The sequence below is a fragment of the Mandrillus leucophaeus genome, unplaced genomic scaffold, assembly GCF_000951045.1.
Source record: "Mandrillus leucophaeus isolate KB7577 unplaced genomic scaffold, Mleu.le_1.0 Scaffold159, whole genome shotgun sequence".
Lineage (NCBI taxonomy): Eukaryota > Metazoa > Chordata > Mammalia > Primates > Cercopithecidae > Mandrillus > Mandrillus leucophaeus.
The window spans coordinates 3360403-3378750 of NW_012101576.1; the positions used below are offsets into that span (position 1 = coordinate 3360403).

Below are 18348 nucleotides of genomic sequence, written 5' to 3' on the forward strand. Positions count from 1 at the left end.
CTTCCTTCCTTCCTTCCTTCCTTCCTCTCTTTCTCTCTTTCTTTCTCTTTACATAATTTTAGAGCATCTATTATGAACCAAGCATTGCACAAGGCATCGGGGATATTGAAATTAATATGACATAGTCTTTGCCCTCGAGAAGCTTGCACTGGGGAGAATGATGTGTAAATGGTAAACTATAACGTGACACATGTTATAACGTATCATGGCAGGCTTCACAGAGGTGCCTTCTGAACTAAGTCTCAGATTTGGGCAGTCAGTCCACCAGGTTCAGTAGGTTGGAAACACAGGCATGGAGGGGCATTCCATGGAAGGGCGTTCTGTGCCTGATCAAAGCCTAGAGGTGGAGAATGTGAGGCTTGGAGGAGGGAGCTGGTAGTTGGGTTGGCGGAGCTGCAAAGGGCACAGGGAGAGAGGACTCTCCAAGGGCTCAGTGGCCAAGGGCCTGGGAGGTGGACCCCGAGCCTCCTTCAGAGGGGATGACCAGCTGGCAGCAGTGGTGGGGTCTGGAACTGAGTGGGATGTGTGGACTGTGGAAGAGATTTCAGAGCTGCAGCTGTACAGGTAGTGGCTGAAGCCAGCCTGTAGAGAGCGAAGGAGGAGGGCATCAGGGCAGTGCTCCTCATGGAAGCCAGGAGCTGGAAGAGGGGGAGGAGAATTGGGAATGTTGGGTCATGGAAGTCAAGGGAAGAGAGTTTTGTGGCTCTGCCCATGCATGGACAGAGAAATGTTGTACTGGCCGCCCAGCCTCTGTCCAGCGGAACCCCCTTAGCCTGTGGATTCTCTGTTCTGGTGCCTTTGCCCAAGGCCTCTGTTTGTTCTGACTCAGTAGCAGTTGCTCTAAGGGAATGGCTGCTCTGGGGAGGCACAACTCCCTCCTCTATTTTAGTGTAAGCTCCTCTCCCTTCTCAGGCGAACTCTCCAGGGCCTGCAGCCGGATCTGCCCCTAGAGGAAGAGACGTTGTCCCTTCCGAGAGACCTGGAGAGTCTGGACAGAAGCTTCAATGGTCTCCTCACTATGTATCAGAGGAAGAGGGAGCAGTTTGAAAAACTAAGCAGTGCTGATCCTTCAGGTGAGGAGAGGGCCACCCAGATAACCCCGGGCATGGGCAGTGCTGTGGTGGGCATGCCGCCCCCCTCCCTCCTGCTCCTCCTCCATCTCCATTCCCCATGCTTCTTGCCACAGGAGCCTTCCGGATGCTAACCACAGCCTACGAGCAGTCAGCCCAGGCTGCTCAGCAGGTCTCCGACAGCTCACACCTTTTGGACCAGCTCAGGGACAGCCGGAGAGAGGCAGAGAGGCTGGCGCAGCAGGCGGGAGGAGGAGGAGGCACCGGCAGCCCCCAGCTTGTGGCCTTGAGGCTGGAGATGTCTTCGTTGCCTGACCTGACACCCACCTTCAACAAGGTGACTTGGGGCATGGAGTCCCACTTCCTGGAGCCCACACCCCAGCTTGTCACACGCCAACTGTTGCCACCTGTTTCCCATTAGGGCAGACCTGCCGCTGTGAGAACCCCACTCCCCCAGCCATCCCGACCGTTGTGCCGCTCACTGTGAGCTCAGTAGTTGCCAAGGAAACCAGTTTCTGGTGCTTGGTTGTCATGGAGATGTCTGGCTGTTGGTTTCCCAGGTGTGAGGTGGGATTGGTTATTGAGGGGCTTTGGGTAGCCTCTTTGACAGCCCCATCTCTCTACAGCTCTGTGGCAGCTCCAGGCAGATGGCTTGCACCCCAGGATCATGCCCTGGTGAGCTGTGTCCCCATGACAATGGCACAGCCTGTGGCTCCCACTGCAGGGGTGTCCTTCCCAGGGCTGGTGGGGCCTTCTGGACGGCAGGGCAGGTGGCTGAGCAGCTGCGGGGCTTCAATGCCCAGCTCCAGCAGACCAGGCAGATGGTAAGTGTGGCCAAGGTGGGATGGGCACAGGTAGTAGGAGGCAAACAGAATAGATCCCTTGGGCAAGTCAGAGTTCCCATTTTACACTAAAGCCCAGAGATTTTAGTGACCTGCTTAAGGTGCCACAGCAAGTGCAAGATAGTTTTTTTTCTCTTTTACTGGACATCCACATAGAAACTGTACTGGTTACAAATGCTTCCTAGGTAGGTCTTGGCAAAGAGGATGATCCACAGAGTTCTGGGACTGCTGAGAGATTTCCCTTGGGGCCTTATCCCTTCTGACCTAGAGTGTGTGTCAACAGATTAGGGCAGCCGAGGAATCAGCCTCCCAGATTCAATCCAATGCCCAGCGCCTGGAGACCCAGGTGAGCACCAGCCGCTCCCAGATGGAGGAAGATGTCAGACGCACACGGCTCCTCATCCAGCAGGTCCGGGATTTCCTAACAGGTGAGCCTGGTCTCCACTCCCACCTTGGCTGCTGTTCCAGTCCTGCCTGTCCCTCATTCCCATGTTCAGTGCATCAGCCAGCCCTCCCCCACTCCTCCCAGGCCTGCAACATCCTGCTCCAGGCCTCCACCTCTCCTTCCCATGGCCGTGACCTTGTCATTCTCCCATCTGCCCTTCCCACCCACTCCACTCCCTCGTGACCCATTCTCATTCTCAACACAATAACTGAAATATCTCTTTTAAAATGTATAAGTCAGATCACATCTCACTCCTGCTTAAAATCCTTCAGTGGCTTCACCTTGTTCTTGGAATGAGCTCTCAACTCCTATCGTGGCTACAGAGCCTGGCCTCTGTCCATCTCTTGGGAGTGACCTTGGGCTCTTCTCTGCTTTGTTCACTGGCAGTCCTTGAACATATCAGGCTCTTGCCTGCTTCAGGAATGTTTATTTGCTCTTTTTGTGCCTGGAATCCTCTTTCCAGGGCTGTTTCTTGTCCTCTGGGTCGTCTCCCCAGAGAGGTGTTTCCTGACCATCTGATCTGGTTGTCCCCTGTCATCTCCCATTCCCCTTCGGTGTCTTACCTTCCTCGCACTACTCACCGTCATTCAGTTGTCGACAAGTGGATTGTCACTCCACTAGAATGGGGACTCCAGGAGGGTAAGGATGGTTGTCTGTCTTTTTGACCACTGTGTCACCAGCACCTAACATAAGGCCAGACACAGAAAGGCATCTGACATAGGTGGCATGAGTAAATGAACTGCCCTGGGGAGTGAGGAAGGGCTGTACAATGGAAAGATTCCTAAACAGGACCCTGGAGACTCGTGTGACATTGGGCAGGCTGCTTCTCTCTTTGCCTCATCTTTTGCTTCTATAAATGGGGAGACGGTAGTATTTCACAAGTTTATTCTGAGGATCAAATAACTGATGTAAAACGTGTTTTGAAAAAGGAAAGGTGCCTCAGGAACAGGAGTTGATATTGTTAGATTTCTGGTTCCTGCCAGGGAATTTGCTTGGCTGGGAGCCCAGTAAATACGAGCCTAGGGCTTGGTGTAATGACAGTGGCTCTTCTTGCTGCTATTACCGTGTTTTTGCCCCAGATAGGCCAAAGTCCCCTCCTGAGTGCAGATGGCAGGTCAGAGAGGAGCAGGAGACTTCTTCTGAGGTCTCATGACTTGCATAAGGCCATGAGGCCCACACCTGGGGAAAATGATACCTGGGAATCTAGGGAGATTGTGCCCCACAAATGTGGATGATGGGGGAGGTCAAGGTGTGGGGCTTAGGCTCATGGATAAGGGAGTCTTGACCCTGAGTCAAGTCCAGTGACGCTGAATGGCTACTCATCCTGCATTAATCTCAGCCAGGGCTCTGACCTCAGGGGTTGGGAGGTGGGTTGGAATTCTCTCCTGCTGGGTGAGTACCGTGAACAGGCTCACGTCAACAGACAGGGAGCTGCCAGGCCCCTTTTGTCATCTTTCTTATGCTTGTATCTCAGGTCAAGTCTTATGATGAGTCCAGGGTCAGAGAGAAAAAGCAGGGCCTGAGAGAGGCCTGGCTCCAGGGAGAAACCCAGGAAAATTTTGTGTAGCTGTAGGCTCGGACTCTGGTCTCCAGAGTCCTGGTGCAGAAGCCTCTGAGCGCTGGCTGCTGTCAGATGTAGGGTCACGGTGTGGGAGGGAGAGTGGAAAGTCTGTGGAGGGAGGAGGAAACATCGCCTTTCCCAGTTCTTCAAATGGAATTGACAAAATGAATAGTTAAGGCTTATTAAGTTCTGAGTCCAGGCACTGTTCCAAGTGCTTTGCATGTATTACATCATTTACTCCTGACTACATGAACTAAGTACTCTTATTACTTCCACTTTGCACACAAGTAATCTGGGCACAGAGAGGTTAAGCAACTTGGCTAAAGGCATCCAGCTCAGCAGTGGTGCAGGTAGGCTTCAACCCTAATGGTCTGATTCTGTCATCCACACCCTATTGTGTTATGGCATGGACACACACATACATACACACCTGTGAGTGTGCATGCACACACAAATACACACTTTCTTGCCACTTGCCTTTGCAAATGTTTTTCCTCTCTCTGGATTGTCTCCCCTCTCCCACCTCTGCTGACCTGGCTAGTTCCTGTTCATCCTCTAGGAATCCTCCTAGGCATCCCACTCTCCCAGCAGCCTCCCTTGACCTATCAGGTGGCTCTGGGGGCCCCTCCCATGGCCACTGTAGCACCTGTGTTTACACCACTCACTCAAAGCTGTACTTCTTTGTTCATGTGCCTGTCTCCCATTAGATTTCCAGCTCCATAAAGGCAGGTATTGAGTTTAATTTGATTTGCAGTCTCAACTCCTCCCATGCTTTTGCTCAATGCAGTAAATATTTACTGAGCCCATCCTGAGACCCAGAAGGCTCTGTGACTGAATGTCATGTAGATTGAGCCTAAGGGTGCAGCTGAAGTGGTGCAGAGTAAAGAAAGGGCCAGATCTAGGTGGGGATGTGCTCATCCTGGAAGGCTTTCTGGGGAAGTTGCATGTGAAGCCTTGCTTTGAGAGTGGGACTCTGGGTTAGATGAGAGGTCGACAATCTCTATGAGGAAGGTCCTTATGAAAGCTTGCTGCTGGGATAAACCCACTTAATGAAACTCAACCACAGTTATGCTGCATGCAAACCCCAAGGGACACAGCAATGAACAAGCATGGCTTCCACCCTCCAGGAGTGTCCTTCTGCCTGGCATGGGATGGGGCAGGGAATGAGACCTGTGTGGTCACCTAGTACCCTCTAGGTGTAGAGTGAGGCTGGGCCTGGGACCCCGGAGGAGTTCAGGTCCCAGGACAAATCATCTGGGTGAGTGGGTGCCCCCCTCCTTAATACCTCAATACCAGCGAAATCTGTAAAAGCAAATTGGAATAGATGGGGAGGAGATGTCATCTCTGTACTTCTGACCTTACTCTCTGACCCAGAGTTGGTTTGTAACAACTCTTGCAAATGGGTTGTTTCATGTTGTACCTTCAGGTTGAGGATTGATATTGGGGATTGATATTCCTTTTTCACAGATCAGGAAACTGAGCTTAGGGAACCACTTGACTTGCCCAGGTGGCTTGAATAGTAAAGCAGTGATCTGAACCTGAAGCCCTGTCAATCATTCATTCACTCTACACACATGAGGACCTCCAAGTGCCAGGCACTATGCTGGGGTCTAGGGATATAGCTGTGGACAAAACCCAGCCCCTGCCCTTGTAGAGCTTACATTCTAGAGGAAAAGAGACAAAAAAAAAAAAAAAAAAAAAAAAAAAAAAAACCAGTTAGATGAGTACAGTTTTTGGTACCGGGGTGGTGCAAGTGCTAGACAGAAAGATGAGGCGGGGAGGGACGATAAAGTGTGCTACAGTCTAGGGTGGAGGTTGCAATTCTAGATTGGATGGCTGGGGTTGGCCTCCCTGAGAAGGTGATATTCCAGCAAAGACTTGATCATTCTTATTTGCCTTTGCAAAAATGAGCAGTCTTGCCTGAGGGGGAGTGCAGGGAGGGGGTCTTTTTGTCAAGGAAGCAGCTCCAGTTTCTGGTCACTCTTCCCAATTTAGGGCTGATTGTGCATGTGCTGCAGGCATTGTTCAGTACCAGCTGTCTGGCACCACCTCCTTCTCCCTAGCCCGCAGCTTCCTGTGACACCAGACGCTTAGTTGCCACAGCTGTGATGACACTCCCCCACTCCTCTTCCCTGCTGCAGCATGGAGCACAGGATAGTCATCCTCCTACAGCATTCCCAGAAATTTCCAGAGAACAGGCTGAGAGGGGGCAGCAGCTCCTTGGGACACCATGATAGAGGGGCCACCATGGGTGCCTTCCACAGGTGCTGCTTAGCCAGGAGAGGCCTCGGATCTCTGGGGAGGTTAGTGGGCTCCCACAGTCTAATGCATGGTTGTCTTCCAGACCCCGACACTGATGCAGCCACTATCCAGGAGGTCAGCGAGGCTGTGCTGGCCCTGTGGCTGCCCACAGACTCAGCTACTGTTCTGCAGAAGATGAATGAGATCCAGGCCATTGCAGCCAGGCTCCCCAACGTGGACCTGGTGCTGTCCCAGACCAAACAGGACATTGCGCGGGCCCGCAGGCTGCAGGCTGAGGCTGAGGAAGCCAGGTACGGCCTTGGGCCCTGAACTTCTCTCTGCCCAGAAGAGAGAAGTTTTGCTTCTCAACCCCATGGCTGGGAGAGGGGTGCAGAGGGCTGGGAGACAGGAGGGGATGCTTACGATGGTGGGGAGTGGTACACAGAGTCCAGAGTGCAGGTTAAACAATTTGCGTGACTGTGTCTTCCGTGTTGGAAACTGCCAAGAGAGTGTCTCAGGCATAACACAAACATTCATCATGTCTGCTTGGTGGGGTCCTGGGACGTCAAAGCTAATACTTTCCTTGCTTTTTGTCTTGGCTGGGAAGGGTGTTCTTTTGGACTGGTGTGTGAGTCGAACCACACATTGATTCACTATTCACTCATTCTCTCTCTCCTCCCCCTCATGCTTCTCTCACCCAGGAGCCGAGCCCATGCAGTGGAGGGCCAGGTGGAGGATGTGGTTGGGAACCTGCGGCAGGGCACAGTGGCACTGCAGGAAGCTCAGGACACCATGCAAGGCACCAGCCGCTCCCTTAGGCTTATCCAGGACAGGGTTGCTGAGGTGAGGCATCATGGCTTCCTCCACCCATATCTGGGCATAAACAGGAAAATTTGGGCACCAGGCATAGAAAATGCCAGAAAGTGACTAGATGAAAAGTGACTAGATGAAAGCTGAGGTGGAGTTCTACAGGAGGGTGACAAGTTTTGGGCTGGCTTTGGGCCTTGGATTTTATGATCTTGTGGCTGGGATGCAGAAGGCAGGAGTGAGAGGTGGGCAATTTTGATTGTTCTGATTGGAGAGGGTTTTTGCTGCCTGATGAGTTGGAGAAAAAATGGGGATGAACCCCCCACCTATGAGACCCACCACAAATGCCAGATCTCCCTCTTTCCACAAAGGTTCAGCAGGTACTGCAGCCAGCAGAAAAGCTGGTGACAAGCATGACCAAGCAGCTGGGTGACTTCTGGACACGGATGGAGGAGCTCCGCCGCCAAGCCCGGCAGCAGCGGGCACAGGCAGTCCAGGCCCAGCAGCTTGCAGAAGGTGCCAGCAAGCAGGCATTGAGTGCCCAAGAGGTATAGAGAAGGCAGAGTTAGCTCAACGATGTATGGCCAGTGAGGGGGTCCTGAGCAGGAGAGGACTTTGCACACTTTATAAGACCACAAACTCAAATGTGCTTAGAATAACAGAGCAAGAAGAGGCTTGAGAATCAACCCAAACCTGGCCAGGCATCTGATTTCTCCCTCCACTGCCTTTGGTATAGCTGGCTCAGGGACATTGGAGATGACCAGTCCAATCCCTTTCCTTTTACAGATGAGGTGGTGACTTGTTCACAGGCCTAAGACTCATCTATAAAGCAGGTCCCCTGACACTGGATCCAGAGCTTGTCTCTTGGATCCCCAGCCTGGACAGATGCTCTTTGCTTATCCTAACCTGGGCTCCACAATTGTCAGAATTAGATGAGAGAGAAGATCAAAGAGCCCATTCTCAGTGTCTCACACACACTACCTGCTCCCCCTATGGCTAGGAACACTGGCACTTTCAATCCTGGCACAGTGACCAAGTTGCTAAGTATACTATGTGACAGCTTAATATCAATATCCTGTGATGTTACTAACATTGTCCTGGGAGTGAGGTGGGACATGTCAAGAGCTGGAGATGGGAAGAGGGAAACACAGAAGTTTAAGTCATAGTCTGTGACTCAGGCGTTTTAATAGGCAAAACCAATTCTATTGGGGGTTAATAGGAGGCGCTTTCCCACTGTGTGTTGATTTGGGTGACATCAAGTGCTTTGGCCACAGGTCTTTAGGACCTTGCATGATGACAATGACACTGAGACTATTCTACCTTTTTCAGGGATTTGAGAGAATAAAACAAAAGTATGCTGAGTTGAAGGACCGGTTGGGTCAGAGTCCCACGCTGGGTGAACAGGGTGCCCGGATCCAGAGTGTGAAGACAGAGGCAGAGGAGCTATTTGGGGAGACCATGGAGATGATGGACAGGATGAAAGGTGAGGGAATGGTTCAGGGGCACGGACTACTGGGCATTCATGAAGGCTGGTCCCACCCAACCCAAGGCTTCTGAAGCCCATTCTTATTGGAGCTAGCCGTGCTATGGGAGTGAGATCAAATGAGATTTTTTCTGGGCGTCTAGTATGTATGAGGCTGGGGAATGCAGAGATGGTTCCATGACTTGACCTGGCCTCAAAAAGCTCGCAACTAATGGGACCATTTTTTCTATTTTTGCAAACAGTGGGGTCATATTTTCTCTTCCTATTGCTTTATGTTTAAGATGCATAGAACTATATTTAACAGGATGAGGTGGTCTCTGATAGGGGTTGAATAATAAGAGTTCTGGGGCTCAGAGCGTAAATAATTTGACTGAGACATGTTCAGTGAAGGTAAAAAAAGAAGATTTGAGATGGGCCTGGAAGAATGTATAGGCCTGGGAGAAGCTGTGAGGAAGAGGAGGGACATTAGGATAAGGGTGTTGGGAAGCAACAAGGTATGTTCTGACATAGGGACAGGAGAAGAAGGTTGCTGAGGAGCTGGTGGGAAAGAAGTGGCATGGGGTTAACATGACTTGTCCCTGTGCCTGGCTTCTAGTGTGAGGATGAGGAGGGTAGATAGCTCAGGAGGCAGTAGGGCACATCCAAGGGTTTTGAATATGATGGAAACATAATGAAAGTAGCTTCCGGAAGGGTTCCGAAGATTTCTCAGAAAGGAGAACAGGGGCTCCTGGGAACTAGAGTCATCGCTAAGACATGATGATGGGATCACTGGAGTGGTGTATCCAGTGAAAGCCACAGAAAGAGTTCCTTCGAATTTCAGCAGAAGTGTTTGGCAGAAGTCTCGTTGGATAGCCAGGTGGGCACCACATAAAAGGTTGGGCTGGTGGGTAGACAATGAATAAACCTGGGGCCATGGGCAGCTGCACCCAAAGGATGAAGTGAGAGGAGCTGACCTAGGGGAAGGGGCCAGCGGCTAAGTCAGTGCTTTTCCTTGTCCTGTTCATCCAATACTTTGTATGAAGATAAATAATTTATCAAGTCTCTGGACAACAGAGATACCAGGTAACAGAACCAGTATTCTAAGGCAATAGCAAAAGTTCAGAAAGATGGGCTGAAACTAACAAATGAAATTAAATAAAGAGAAAACTAACCTCCTGCTCTGGCCTTGTTTGGGCTTAAACCACAAGTACAGCTCAGGTGAAGCCTGGCTTTTCAGTAGCTAATGCCACTGCCACCACTTTATAACTAATAAGTGATAAGCAAATATGAGTTGTTACTCACCTGAAAAAGACCCAAGAGTTTTGAGTTACCGCAAGCTTGTTATAAGCCAGCAATGCTTACTGCTGCCCAAAGAGCTAACAAACACAATGCAACCAAAGTGAAGAGAGTAATAGCTTGGGGTAATGGTAAGACTATTTAGCAACTGGAGTGGTGTGTACCCACTAACCAGAAAAGGCTTAGGCTACAGTATTGGAACCGGAAGGTACCTGCTTGCAGGAATTTACCTTTAGTTGCAGGATAATGGGGGAAGATCATGCATTGACCAGGGGTGGGAGGTGGGTCTTGGGGGTGAGTACCAAGGAACAGAATGGCAGCTATTTAACAACTGCTATGGACATATTTAAATATTTTATCAACCTGTGAATCCATATGAGTATCTACTGGCTGAATGTCAATCCAATAATAACACTGTTATACTCTGCTGATGGGATCTCACCCGGGGGATGGTGTTCAAGTGATGGCTGCTACATCTTCAGAAGGGATATTGACAAACCAGCATACATCAAGGAGAGAGTGACCAGGGTGGGACACAGCAATTATATCAGATGAGGAATAGGTGAAGAAACTGGAGATATTTAACCTGGAGACAATAAAGCCTCAGATATGTGAAGGATTGACATGTGAGAACAGAGAAGGTATATTCTTATACCCCCAGGACACAGACCTGGGACAAGAGGTGGAAGTAAGAGGCAGTCAGATTTTGGCTTCATGGGAAGATGACTTTTTTCATAACCAGAGCTGCCTAAGATTGGAGCCTCATGAGGCAGTGCCTGCTTTCTTCCTTTTCCTGGAAAAGTTCAGGCTGAGCCTGGGTACCAGCTCTCATGGATGTGATAGAGGGACTCCTGCCTAGAGGGACAGGACAGGCTGGACTGAGTCACTTCCAGAGTTCTTCAAACCTCTATGCATCATCTGGTGGTTGTATGCAGAATGAATTGGAAGAGGAGGGCTAGATTTATCTGGAGTGGCATTTGGGGAGGGAAATTGAGGAGGAATTCTGGTCACTCATCCAGCTCTTTTGTCAAGGTGCCTACTTGAGGACCATTAGTTGGATGGCAGCTGTCTGAGCCCAACAGCACTGGGTTGCTAATCTTGGTGTCTGTGACCTCCTTCATTAGCCTGGGACAACTGTGAGAGCCCAGAGGGTCAGGGGCCCAGTAATAGTTAGGAGTGGGGGCCTGCTGGGTTTGGCCCTTGCCGGATTTCTAAGCATGGAATAGGGGCTAGGGAGGCATGAAGATGGGGGGGCACCACTGCCTTACAGGCCAGATTTTTTTGGCGGGGCTTCCTCTGCACATGCTACTTCCAGTTAGCAGGAGGGGAAGGAAGGGTTGGGAGTCTTTGGGAGTCTCACTATCAACTCCTCCTCCTGCTGCTGTTCCATTTGCCTCAGACATGGAGTTGGAGCTGCTGCGGGGCAGCCAGGCCATCATGCTGCGCTCGGCGGACCTGACAGGACTGGAGAAGCGTGTGGAGCAGATTCGTGACCACATCAATGAGCGTGTACTCTACTATGCCACCTGCAAGTGATGCTACAGCTTCCAGCCCCTTTCCCTACTCATCTGCCCCCTTTGCTTTTAGTTGGGGGCAGATTGGGTTGGAATGCTTTCCATCTCCAGGAGTCTTTCATGCAGCCAAAGCACAGCCTGGACCACCCCTGGTGTGCAGCTAGTAAGATTACCCTGAGCTGCAGCTGAGCCTGAGTCAGTGGGACAGTTACACTTGACAGACAGAGATGGTGGAGATTGGCATGCCATTGAAACTAGGAGCTCTCAAGTCAAGGAAGCTGGGCTGGGCAGTATCCCCTGCCTTTAGTTCTCCACTGGGGAAGAATCCTGGACCAAACACAAAAACTTAACAAAAGTGATATAAAAATGAAAAGCCAAATAAAAATCTTTGGAAAAGAGCCTAGAGGTTCAACAAGGAAAAATGGTCTGTCCCCTCACTGGGTAAACTCTTGCCACTGTTTCTGTCTCCTATTTGGGGTTTGTGGGGGACTCCTCTGTTCAAGCCCATGGTTTGCTCTCCTCTGTTCCACCTGGCTTGCTAGATAACCAGATTTAGGGAGTCTGGGCCCCTGTGCCCCAGAACCTGATGGATTCTACCCTTGAGAAACCAGACAAGCAGTTTTCATCTCTAAGCAGTGATTCAACTTCTTGTTTACAGATGGGGAAATAGAAATCCAGGGAAGGGAAGGTTCTGTTCAAATTCATGCAGATTCCAGAGGAAAGACTAAGACTAGAATCTGTGTCTCTTGGGGTCTTAAAGAGAAGTAAATGGATATGTGAGGGGGGTGGGGTGGAGGATGATATGGAATGGCATGGACATTTGTGTGTTAACCATGGCCCAAGCAGACACTGTGCTAGACATTTTATCTACATTAATTTCTTGATCATTGTTAATCATTTTAATTATTTATTGGTCACGAGGCTGGGCACATCATCTGCATCATTTCATGATGCAGGCGGTGCTACTATTCCCATTGGATAAGTGAGGAAACCAAGGCACAAAAGGCTAAGTAACTTCCCCAAGGTCACATATATGGCAGTTCGGGACAGAGCTGGGGCTCGAACTCATGCTCATCTGATACGGCCATTCAGAGAATGGCCACTAAAGCCAGACTGCCTGGGTTCCAACAGAACTTGCCCCAAGGGGTTGCTGTGATGAGTAATGAGTTAATGGTGTAACTCATGTCCCTAGGTTCCTGGAGCACTGTATACTCTGCTGTATGCACATCTGTATGCACATCAGCTACAACTGCTGGTTCCTTACTGACCCCAGCCATCCATGCACTCTCTATTCCAGACATGCTCAGAAGTCCCTGAACTGCTCCTGACTTTGAAAGAACCAAATGAAGCATCATAGAGAAAAATATGTCCATTTTATTGAGCACAACACTGAGCGTGAAGCTGGAGGGGCGGAGGGTGAGAAGACTGGGGAAGGACAAGAACGGTATGCTGGACTTTCAAGGAGAGAAAAGGGAACAGAAGCAGGATTAGAACTCCTGGCAGACATTAAAATAGTCAACTTCCAAGGTTAACTCAATTGGGTGTGTGCGCGGAGGGCATGTGGCCGGGATAAGAATTCCTTGCAGCCCTTACTCATGAATTTCTTTCCATTCCACTTTGGAGGGTGTGGCACTGCTTTTAGATTGAGGCAGGGAGAGGGGCCAGAATTGTGCCAGGAGCAGGCTGGCTGGGTCTCAGCGCGCTTGGGAGCTAATCCTAGAGTTAAGGATTAGAACTTGAAGAGCTCACAGGCAGACCACCGTGGACAGCTGCCTGTCATTCATGCAGATGGGCAGGCAACAGCATTAATGAGCCCAATCTGGCCAAAAGGTTGAAGGCTTGAGAGGTGGGAGTGAGTGTGTGCAGAGTGGGTATCTGGGTAGATGCTCCATATGGCTTTGCTTGGAGGTGACACAGCCTGGCCAGCCCATTAAGCTTTTCACGACAAACAGTACAGACCCAGGCGAGAGCTATCTACGTACACTGCACAGAACCATGGCACGTAGGGTGTGGGGGCATAGAGCAGGCAGGTCAGGGAGACCTGGAAGCCCACAGGCGCTGCTCCTCCTGCTCACAGCTTCAACAAGGCTTCATGCCTTGGGGCTCCCTTGCGGGCCTCCTGTGAGGGGCTGCCCTGCTGGCAGCAGGCTGGTGCTTCCGGCCAGAAACCGCTCCTGCTAGGCCCTGCTCTACTTGCTCTGCCTTCCTCCCTCTGCTGGATAGACACCAGGTTTGGAAGAGCAGAGGAGTTGAACATGTCTCCTGCAAGAGAAAGGGGCTCAGAGTAAGGGCGGGGCTGCCACTTCAGACCCCATCACTCACACTCTGGTATGGGGCTCTCCTCTGGGACAGAAACTCTCCCCAAGCCTCACACTGTGACCCTCCTCACCTGAAAATTGCAATGACACAGGCACAGACTCCAGGAATCACATAATGAGACAGACTCCAGTCTGCCCTGCCCGGCAGTGGGAGCTGCCGCTGGCTTTAACTGGTACCATGACCTCCGATTTGAAGTTCCTAGAAAGGAAATGAAGCAACAACCTTTGAAGTATTTGAGGGGAGAAGAAGAGTTGATGGGGCAGGGCAGAGGTGGTAGTTCTCTGTGCCTGTGGCATCCACTCAGCTCTCCCCTCATGAGGTTCAGAAAGTTCAAGACCCTGCAGAAAAGATAAAGATAACCAAGCCCCCCTAACCTTTCTCCTCCAAAGCACAGAGGCCCTAGAAACTCAGGGAATCTGATGCTCACCACTTGCACATACCCAGTTTTCTGTAAGCTTTTATCATCTCTATTGCTTCACTAACCTTTAATAGCACCTCTGTGAGGCAGGCTGAGTAGATAAATAGATGTCAACCCATTTTACAGATGAGCAAACTAGAAGCAGAGACATTCACTGACTCGTCAATGGCCTCATAGCTAGTAAGTGATGGGGACAGGGCTAGAAGCGTTTTCCCCGCCCCCTGATCCAGAACTCATCCCTCCCTGTAGAGCTGCCTGCGAGTGGGAGAGGCCTTTGTGTCCATTTCTTTCAGTCCTGTTGGCCGATTTCTTTCAGACCCAAGCTGGGGCTCCATCTTTGGCTAAAAATACATACTGTTTTTTGTTGGCCTTTTTGATGAGTGTGGGCTCAGAGCAGTAGGAGGATTTTCCTTTGCTCCCAATGTTCAGGCAGCTGGAGCAGCAGCCACAGGGCCCGGCGGCCAGGGATCCCTGATGCATGGGCACCAGGCTGCTGCTGATGCGGAGGGAGCCGTTGACCAGGCAGTTGAAGGACCTGCCACCAGGGGCAGTGGGCCGGCGGCCATGCTGGCAGGGTAATTGGGTCAGAGCAGGGAGTGCTACGCTCTGGTCCAGGACTGGTGCCTCAGTGATGGTGATCTCAGGGGAGCTGGGTCTAGAGGTTTCTGAGGCTTGAGTTTCAGGCGGCCTGTTCTCCACCTCTGGGCGGATGCCCGGGCTGTGCAGGTTCATGTGTAGCTTCCTCATGTGGTGCACCACAGCTGCTGCGTTGAAGGCTTGCTAAGGAGACACAAGAGCAGCCTCTGGCCTTCTGCAACCTCAGAGGGCCTCGGGGCTTAAACTTTCCCTTTGCCTTGTGGCCTCTTGAAACCTGGGTGCCCACTTCTCATTTCAGAGAGGGTACAGGGAGCTCCAGTGCCTTCTGGGACATCCCAAGGAAAGCCCTTATGTCAGCTCCTGCCAGCCCAGCCTCCAGGGGCCCAGAACAGCTTTCCCACCCCCCCGGAGAGGACAGCTTACCCTCCACTTGCTCTTAGCAAAGTTCTTCTGGATCTGGAGGCTGACTGATGGGTAGATGTCCCGGTGGAGGGCTGTGTTCCCATCAATCCTGTGGATGTAAGAGGGGGACACCTGGCTACTGGGTGGCTATGGACACTCAGCCAGGGGGTGGGCAGGGTGCCTGCAGGTCCATGTGAGAGCTGGGTAGAGTGTGCAGAGGAAAGGCAGCCCACAGCAGGAAAGGGCTACAAGCAGGGGTTCTCTGTCCCCCTGGGCAGGTAAGAGTGGGCTTTAGCTTTGGCAAAATAAAAAACTTTTGGAGCAGGGTCAACAAGCTATGGCCTATAGGCCAAATCGGCCCATTGCCTGTTTTTGTAAATAAGGTTTTAAGGGGACACAGCGGTGCTCACTAATTCAGGTATTGTCTGTGGCTCCTTTTGCACTGTGACAGCAGGGTTGAGTAGTTGCCATAAATACAGTATGTCCAGGAAAGCCTAAAGTATTTACTATCTGCTGCTTTATAGAAAAAGTTTATTGGACCTAGCATCAGAGGGCACTAGCATAGTCACCATCCTTTAGCTCAAAACCTTGCCTAGAACCCACCTCCCCCTGGAAGCCTTCCTCAATAAGGCCATCTGGTACAGGCTACCCCTTTTCTATCCCCTTAGCCCCTTATTCACTGGTCTCTAAGTGTTTCTCAGACACCTGATGTGTGCCTCAGACACCTGATGTGTGCATAGTACTGTGCCAACTACTAACAGACCTAGAGAAGTAAGAGACATGGGCCCTAACACCTAGGAGCCTACAGTCTAGGTGTGGGGTGTTGCTCATGCTATGGACTGCAGTAATGCATGGTAAGCTGTGTGATTAATAAAGAGAACAGGGGAGATTGGGATGGACTGCAGGGATCAGGGGCTTCAGGGAAGGGCAGAGACTGATCTGGATCCTGAAGGATGCCACATACAGGGCAAGAAGCAGGACATTGTAGGTAGTGGGAATGATCTGATCCAAGGTGTAGTTAAGAAAGAGCTTCGTATGTGGGGTGAGGGATGGCAGGAAGACAGAGATAGCTCCCAGGCCTATCTGGACAGAGGAGATATGCTGGCAATCCTGGGAAAAGAGGCTGGAGATAAAGGGTCAGGCCATATTAGGGAAACTGGACAGACAAAGGAATCCAGGCTTGCTGGGGTGCGAAGTGGGGAACTATTGTAAATTGAGTTAGGGAGTAACATGAAGAAGTATTTTGAGATTTTCCTATTTTGCCAATCGGTTGCTTTGCAATTATTCCTAAATCACTTCACCTGGAACAGTTATTGATCCCTGAGTAAAACAAACCTCTTAAGGGCAGAACAGAGTTGCCCATTCCTGGTACCTCTTGAATAACTGGTATTGAGCATTGCACCCTGTCCCAGGGCTGAATGGCAGCACTCGGCTGCACCTGCCTCCTGCACTTGACCAGACAACCCAGCTGCTACCCTTGCATCAGAACCTGCTCCACTGAATGCTGTTTGAATCTCCACCTGGGCCTGATGAACAATGGTATGGTCCTTGCTCGTCGCAACATTAAATGGACCAAGGCAAGCAGATTCCAGAGGAACACAATGTGAATGAGTCAGCCTGGTTTTGGGAACCACAGGGCTGGGGTCTAGAGTCCACTCCATGTCTCACTCACCAGGGGTGACTCAAGGCCTTCTCACAGGTGTACCGCTCATTCGGATCCTTCTCGAGCAAGTGGCAAATAAAGTCCTTGGCTAAGGGGAGCAATCAAAGACACGACGACTAAGGACCAGATTTTATGACTGATGGAAATTCACTTCCGGGCTGGTGGGTGGCAGTGAATGCATCTTTAGCTGATCTTCCAAAGAGGCAATTTTAAGAGTCTTAGAAGAGGGGAAAAAAAATCCAAACCACCTAACAACAACCCACTATAAACCACCAAAGAAGGGAAGCTACAAGCCGCCTCACCCACACAGCACTGCAGAAGCATCACTGGTCACGAGGCCCCCATGTGCTTGCACACCACATGTGCATGTGTTTGCATGGAAACAGGAAACAGCACTGGCACATGGGCACACATGTGAGTGCTGGATTGTTCCAGCTCCAATTTCCACTTAACAGGTCCAACAATCACGTAATGATCATCTTCTCTCACACACAGACATTGCATGGTCTTTCTTGGTATCTAACCCCTTGGTTTTGCTGCTCTTGCCTGGAACTCTTCCCTCACCACCTGGCTCTGCCCTCCTGGCCCCGCATCTGAACTGCCCCCGCTCCCCCCGCCATCTCCTTATCAGGCATACTGTGGTTCTGCCCCCAGAAAAACAAAAGCATAGCCCTTAGAAGTAAATAATTTATTGGGTCTTTGAAGCAGATGAAGATTTCTCCACTTTCCTTGGCAGCCTGTTCTGTAAGATCCCCAGGACTTTGAAGAGCCAGGACTGTCACCCTTTGTTAAGCTCATTTCTCCTGCCTGGCAGCCTCTACCTTGAGCCTATTATCTCTCCTTCACGCCTACTGGCCTTACCTGACTCAGAAATGTCATCCCAGAATGGAGACTCAAACTCATAGTAGCCCTCCTTGATCTTCTCGAAAAGCTTAGACTCCGTTTCTTCGTAGAACGGGGGGTATCCACAGAGCCTGCAGCAGGACAGGAAGGAGGTACACTACTGAAAAACCTGTCCTCCCTGAGCCAGCCTCTCTGCTCCCCCAGGCTCCCACTGTATACACAGGTGGGCAATGAAGGTCTCAGAACAGCGGTATGACCAGGACACGGATCTGCCTCAAATTCAAGAATGGTACAGGTCCCATGAAGTGTTTATGCAAGTGCCAAGCCTTGGCACAGGCATCCCTAGAAGGTCTCTGCGTACATTATGCCCTCAAACCCTTGCCACCTCTCCTTGTACTTTCCCTGACTCATGAATGCTATATAAAATATCTTTAAGAAAGATGGAGTAGACTGTCTACTTGATTGTAAGTTTGATGAAGGATTTATTTAGGCTGTGTTGTTCGCTGCTGGATTCTTTAGAACCTAGCACAGGGATAGATGCAGAGTAGATAGGCAGTGAATATTGGTTGAGCAAATAAATGAGAGTACTTATTCAACATAAATGGAGGAGATAATTGAAACCAGGTTATTTTCCTAAGAGCAAAGTTTACTGTAGGTGAGGAGGGATGGTGGGGAAGAGGTGATGGGCAGGTTAGGAAAGGGAGAGCTTGGGAATGTGTGGAGAGGAGCGAAAAGGTGAGGCCCTGACCAGCTTCATCCAGGCAATGGTTTTGCCTTGGGAAAGAAAGCTGAGATGCAGGAACAGTGGGTCCGCCTGACTTCCAAGACTGGCTTGGCCTCTCTCTTTTTCACTGTTTATTCCACAGAG

The 18348-nt window shown here is 50.6% G+C and overlaps 2 protein-coding genes across 6 annotated transcripts in view; one reads left to right on the plus strand and one right to left on the minus strand.

Moving 5' to 3' along the window:
• The window catches only part of LAMB3 (laminin, beta 3), a 48175-nt gene extending 36515 nt beyond the window's left edge, over window positions 1-11660 (plus strand). For all 3 annotated transcript variants that reach the window (XM_011975829.1, XM_011975830.1, XM_011975831.1), the window contains exons 15-23: window positions 913-1073; window positions 1187-1407; window positions 1697-1894; window positions 2196-2340; window positions 6263-6470; window positions 6861-7002; window positions 7338-7514; window positions 8296-8449; window positions 11124-11660. In XM_011975829.1, coding sequence (XP_011831219.1) covers window positions 913-1073; window positions 1187-1407; window positions 1697-1894; window positions 2196-2340; window positions 6263-6470; window positions 6861-7002; window positions 7338-7514; window positions 8296-8449; window positions 11124-11260 — 1543 coding nt within the window. In that variant the 3' untranslated portion in view covers window positions 11261-11660. The remainder of the gene's footprint in view (window positions 1-912; window positions 1074-1186; window positions 1408-1696; window positions 1895-2195; window positions 2341-6262; window positions 6471-6860; window positions 7003-7337; window positions 7515-8295; window positions 8450-11123) is intronic.
• Window positions 11661-12592: 932 nt separating this feature from the next.
• Window positions 12593-18348, minus strand: part of CAMK1G (calcium/calmodulin-dependent protein kinase IG) — a 30273-nt gene continuing 24517 nt past the window's right edge. For all 3 annotated transcript variants that reach the window (XM_011975832.1, XM_011975833.1, XM_011975835.1), the window contains exons 8-13: window positions 17499-17611; window positions 16647-16725; window positions 14996-15083; window positions 14331-14755; window positions 13628-13755; window positions 12593-13500 (exon numbers count right to left, since the gene is read on the minus strand). In XM_011975832.1, the coding sequence (XP_011831222.1) occupies window positions 13665-13755; window positions 14331-14755; window positions 14996-15083; window positions 16647-16725; window positions 17499-17611 (796 nt within the window). In that variant the 3' untranslated portion in view covers window positions 12593-13500; window positions 13628-13664. The remainder of the gene's footprint in view (window positions 13501-13627; window positions 13756-14330; window positions 14756-14995; window positions 15084-16646; window positions 16726-17498; window positions 17612-18348) is intronic.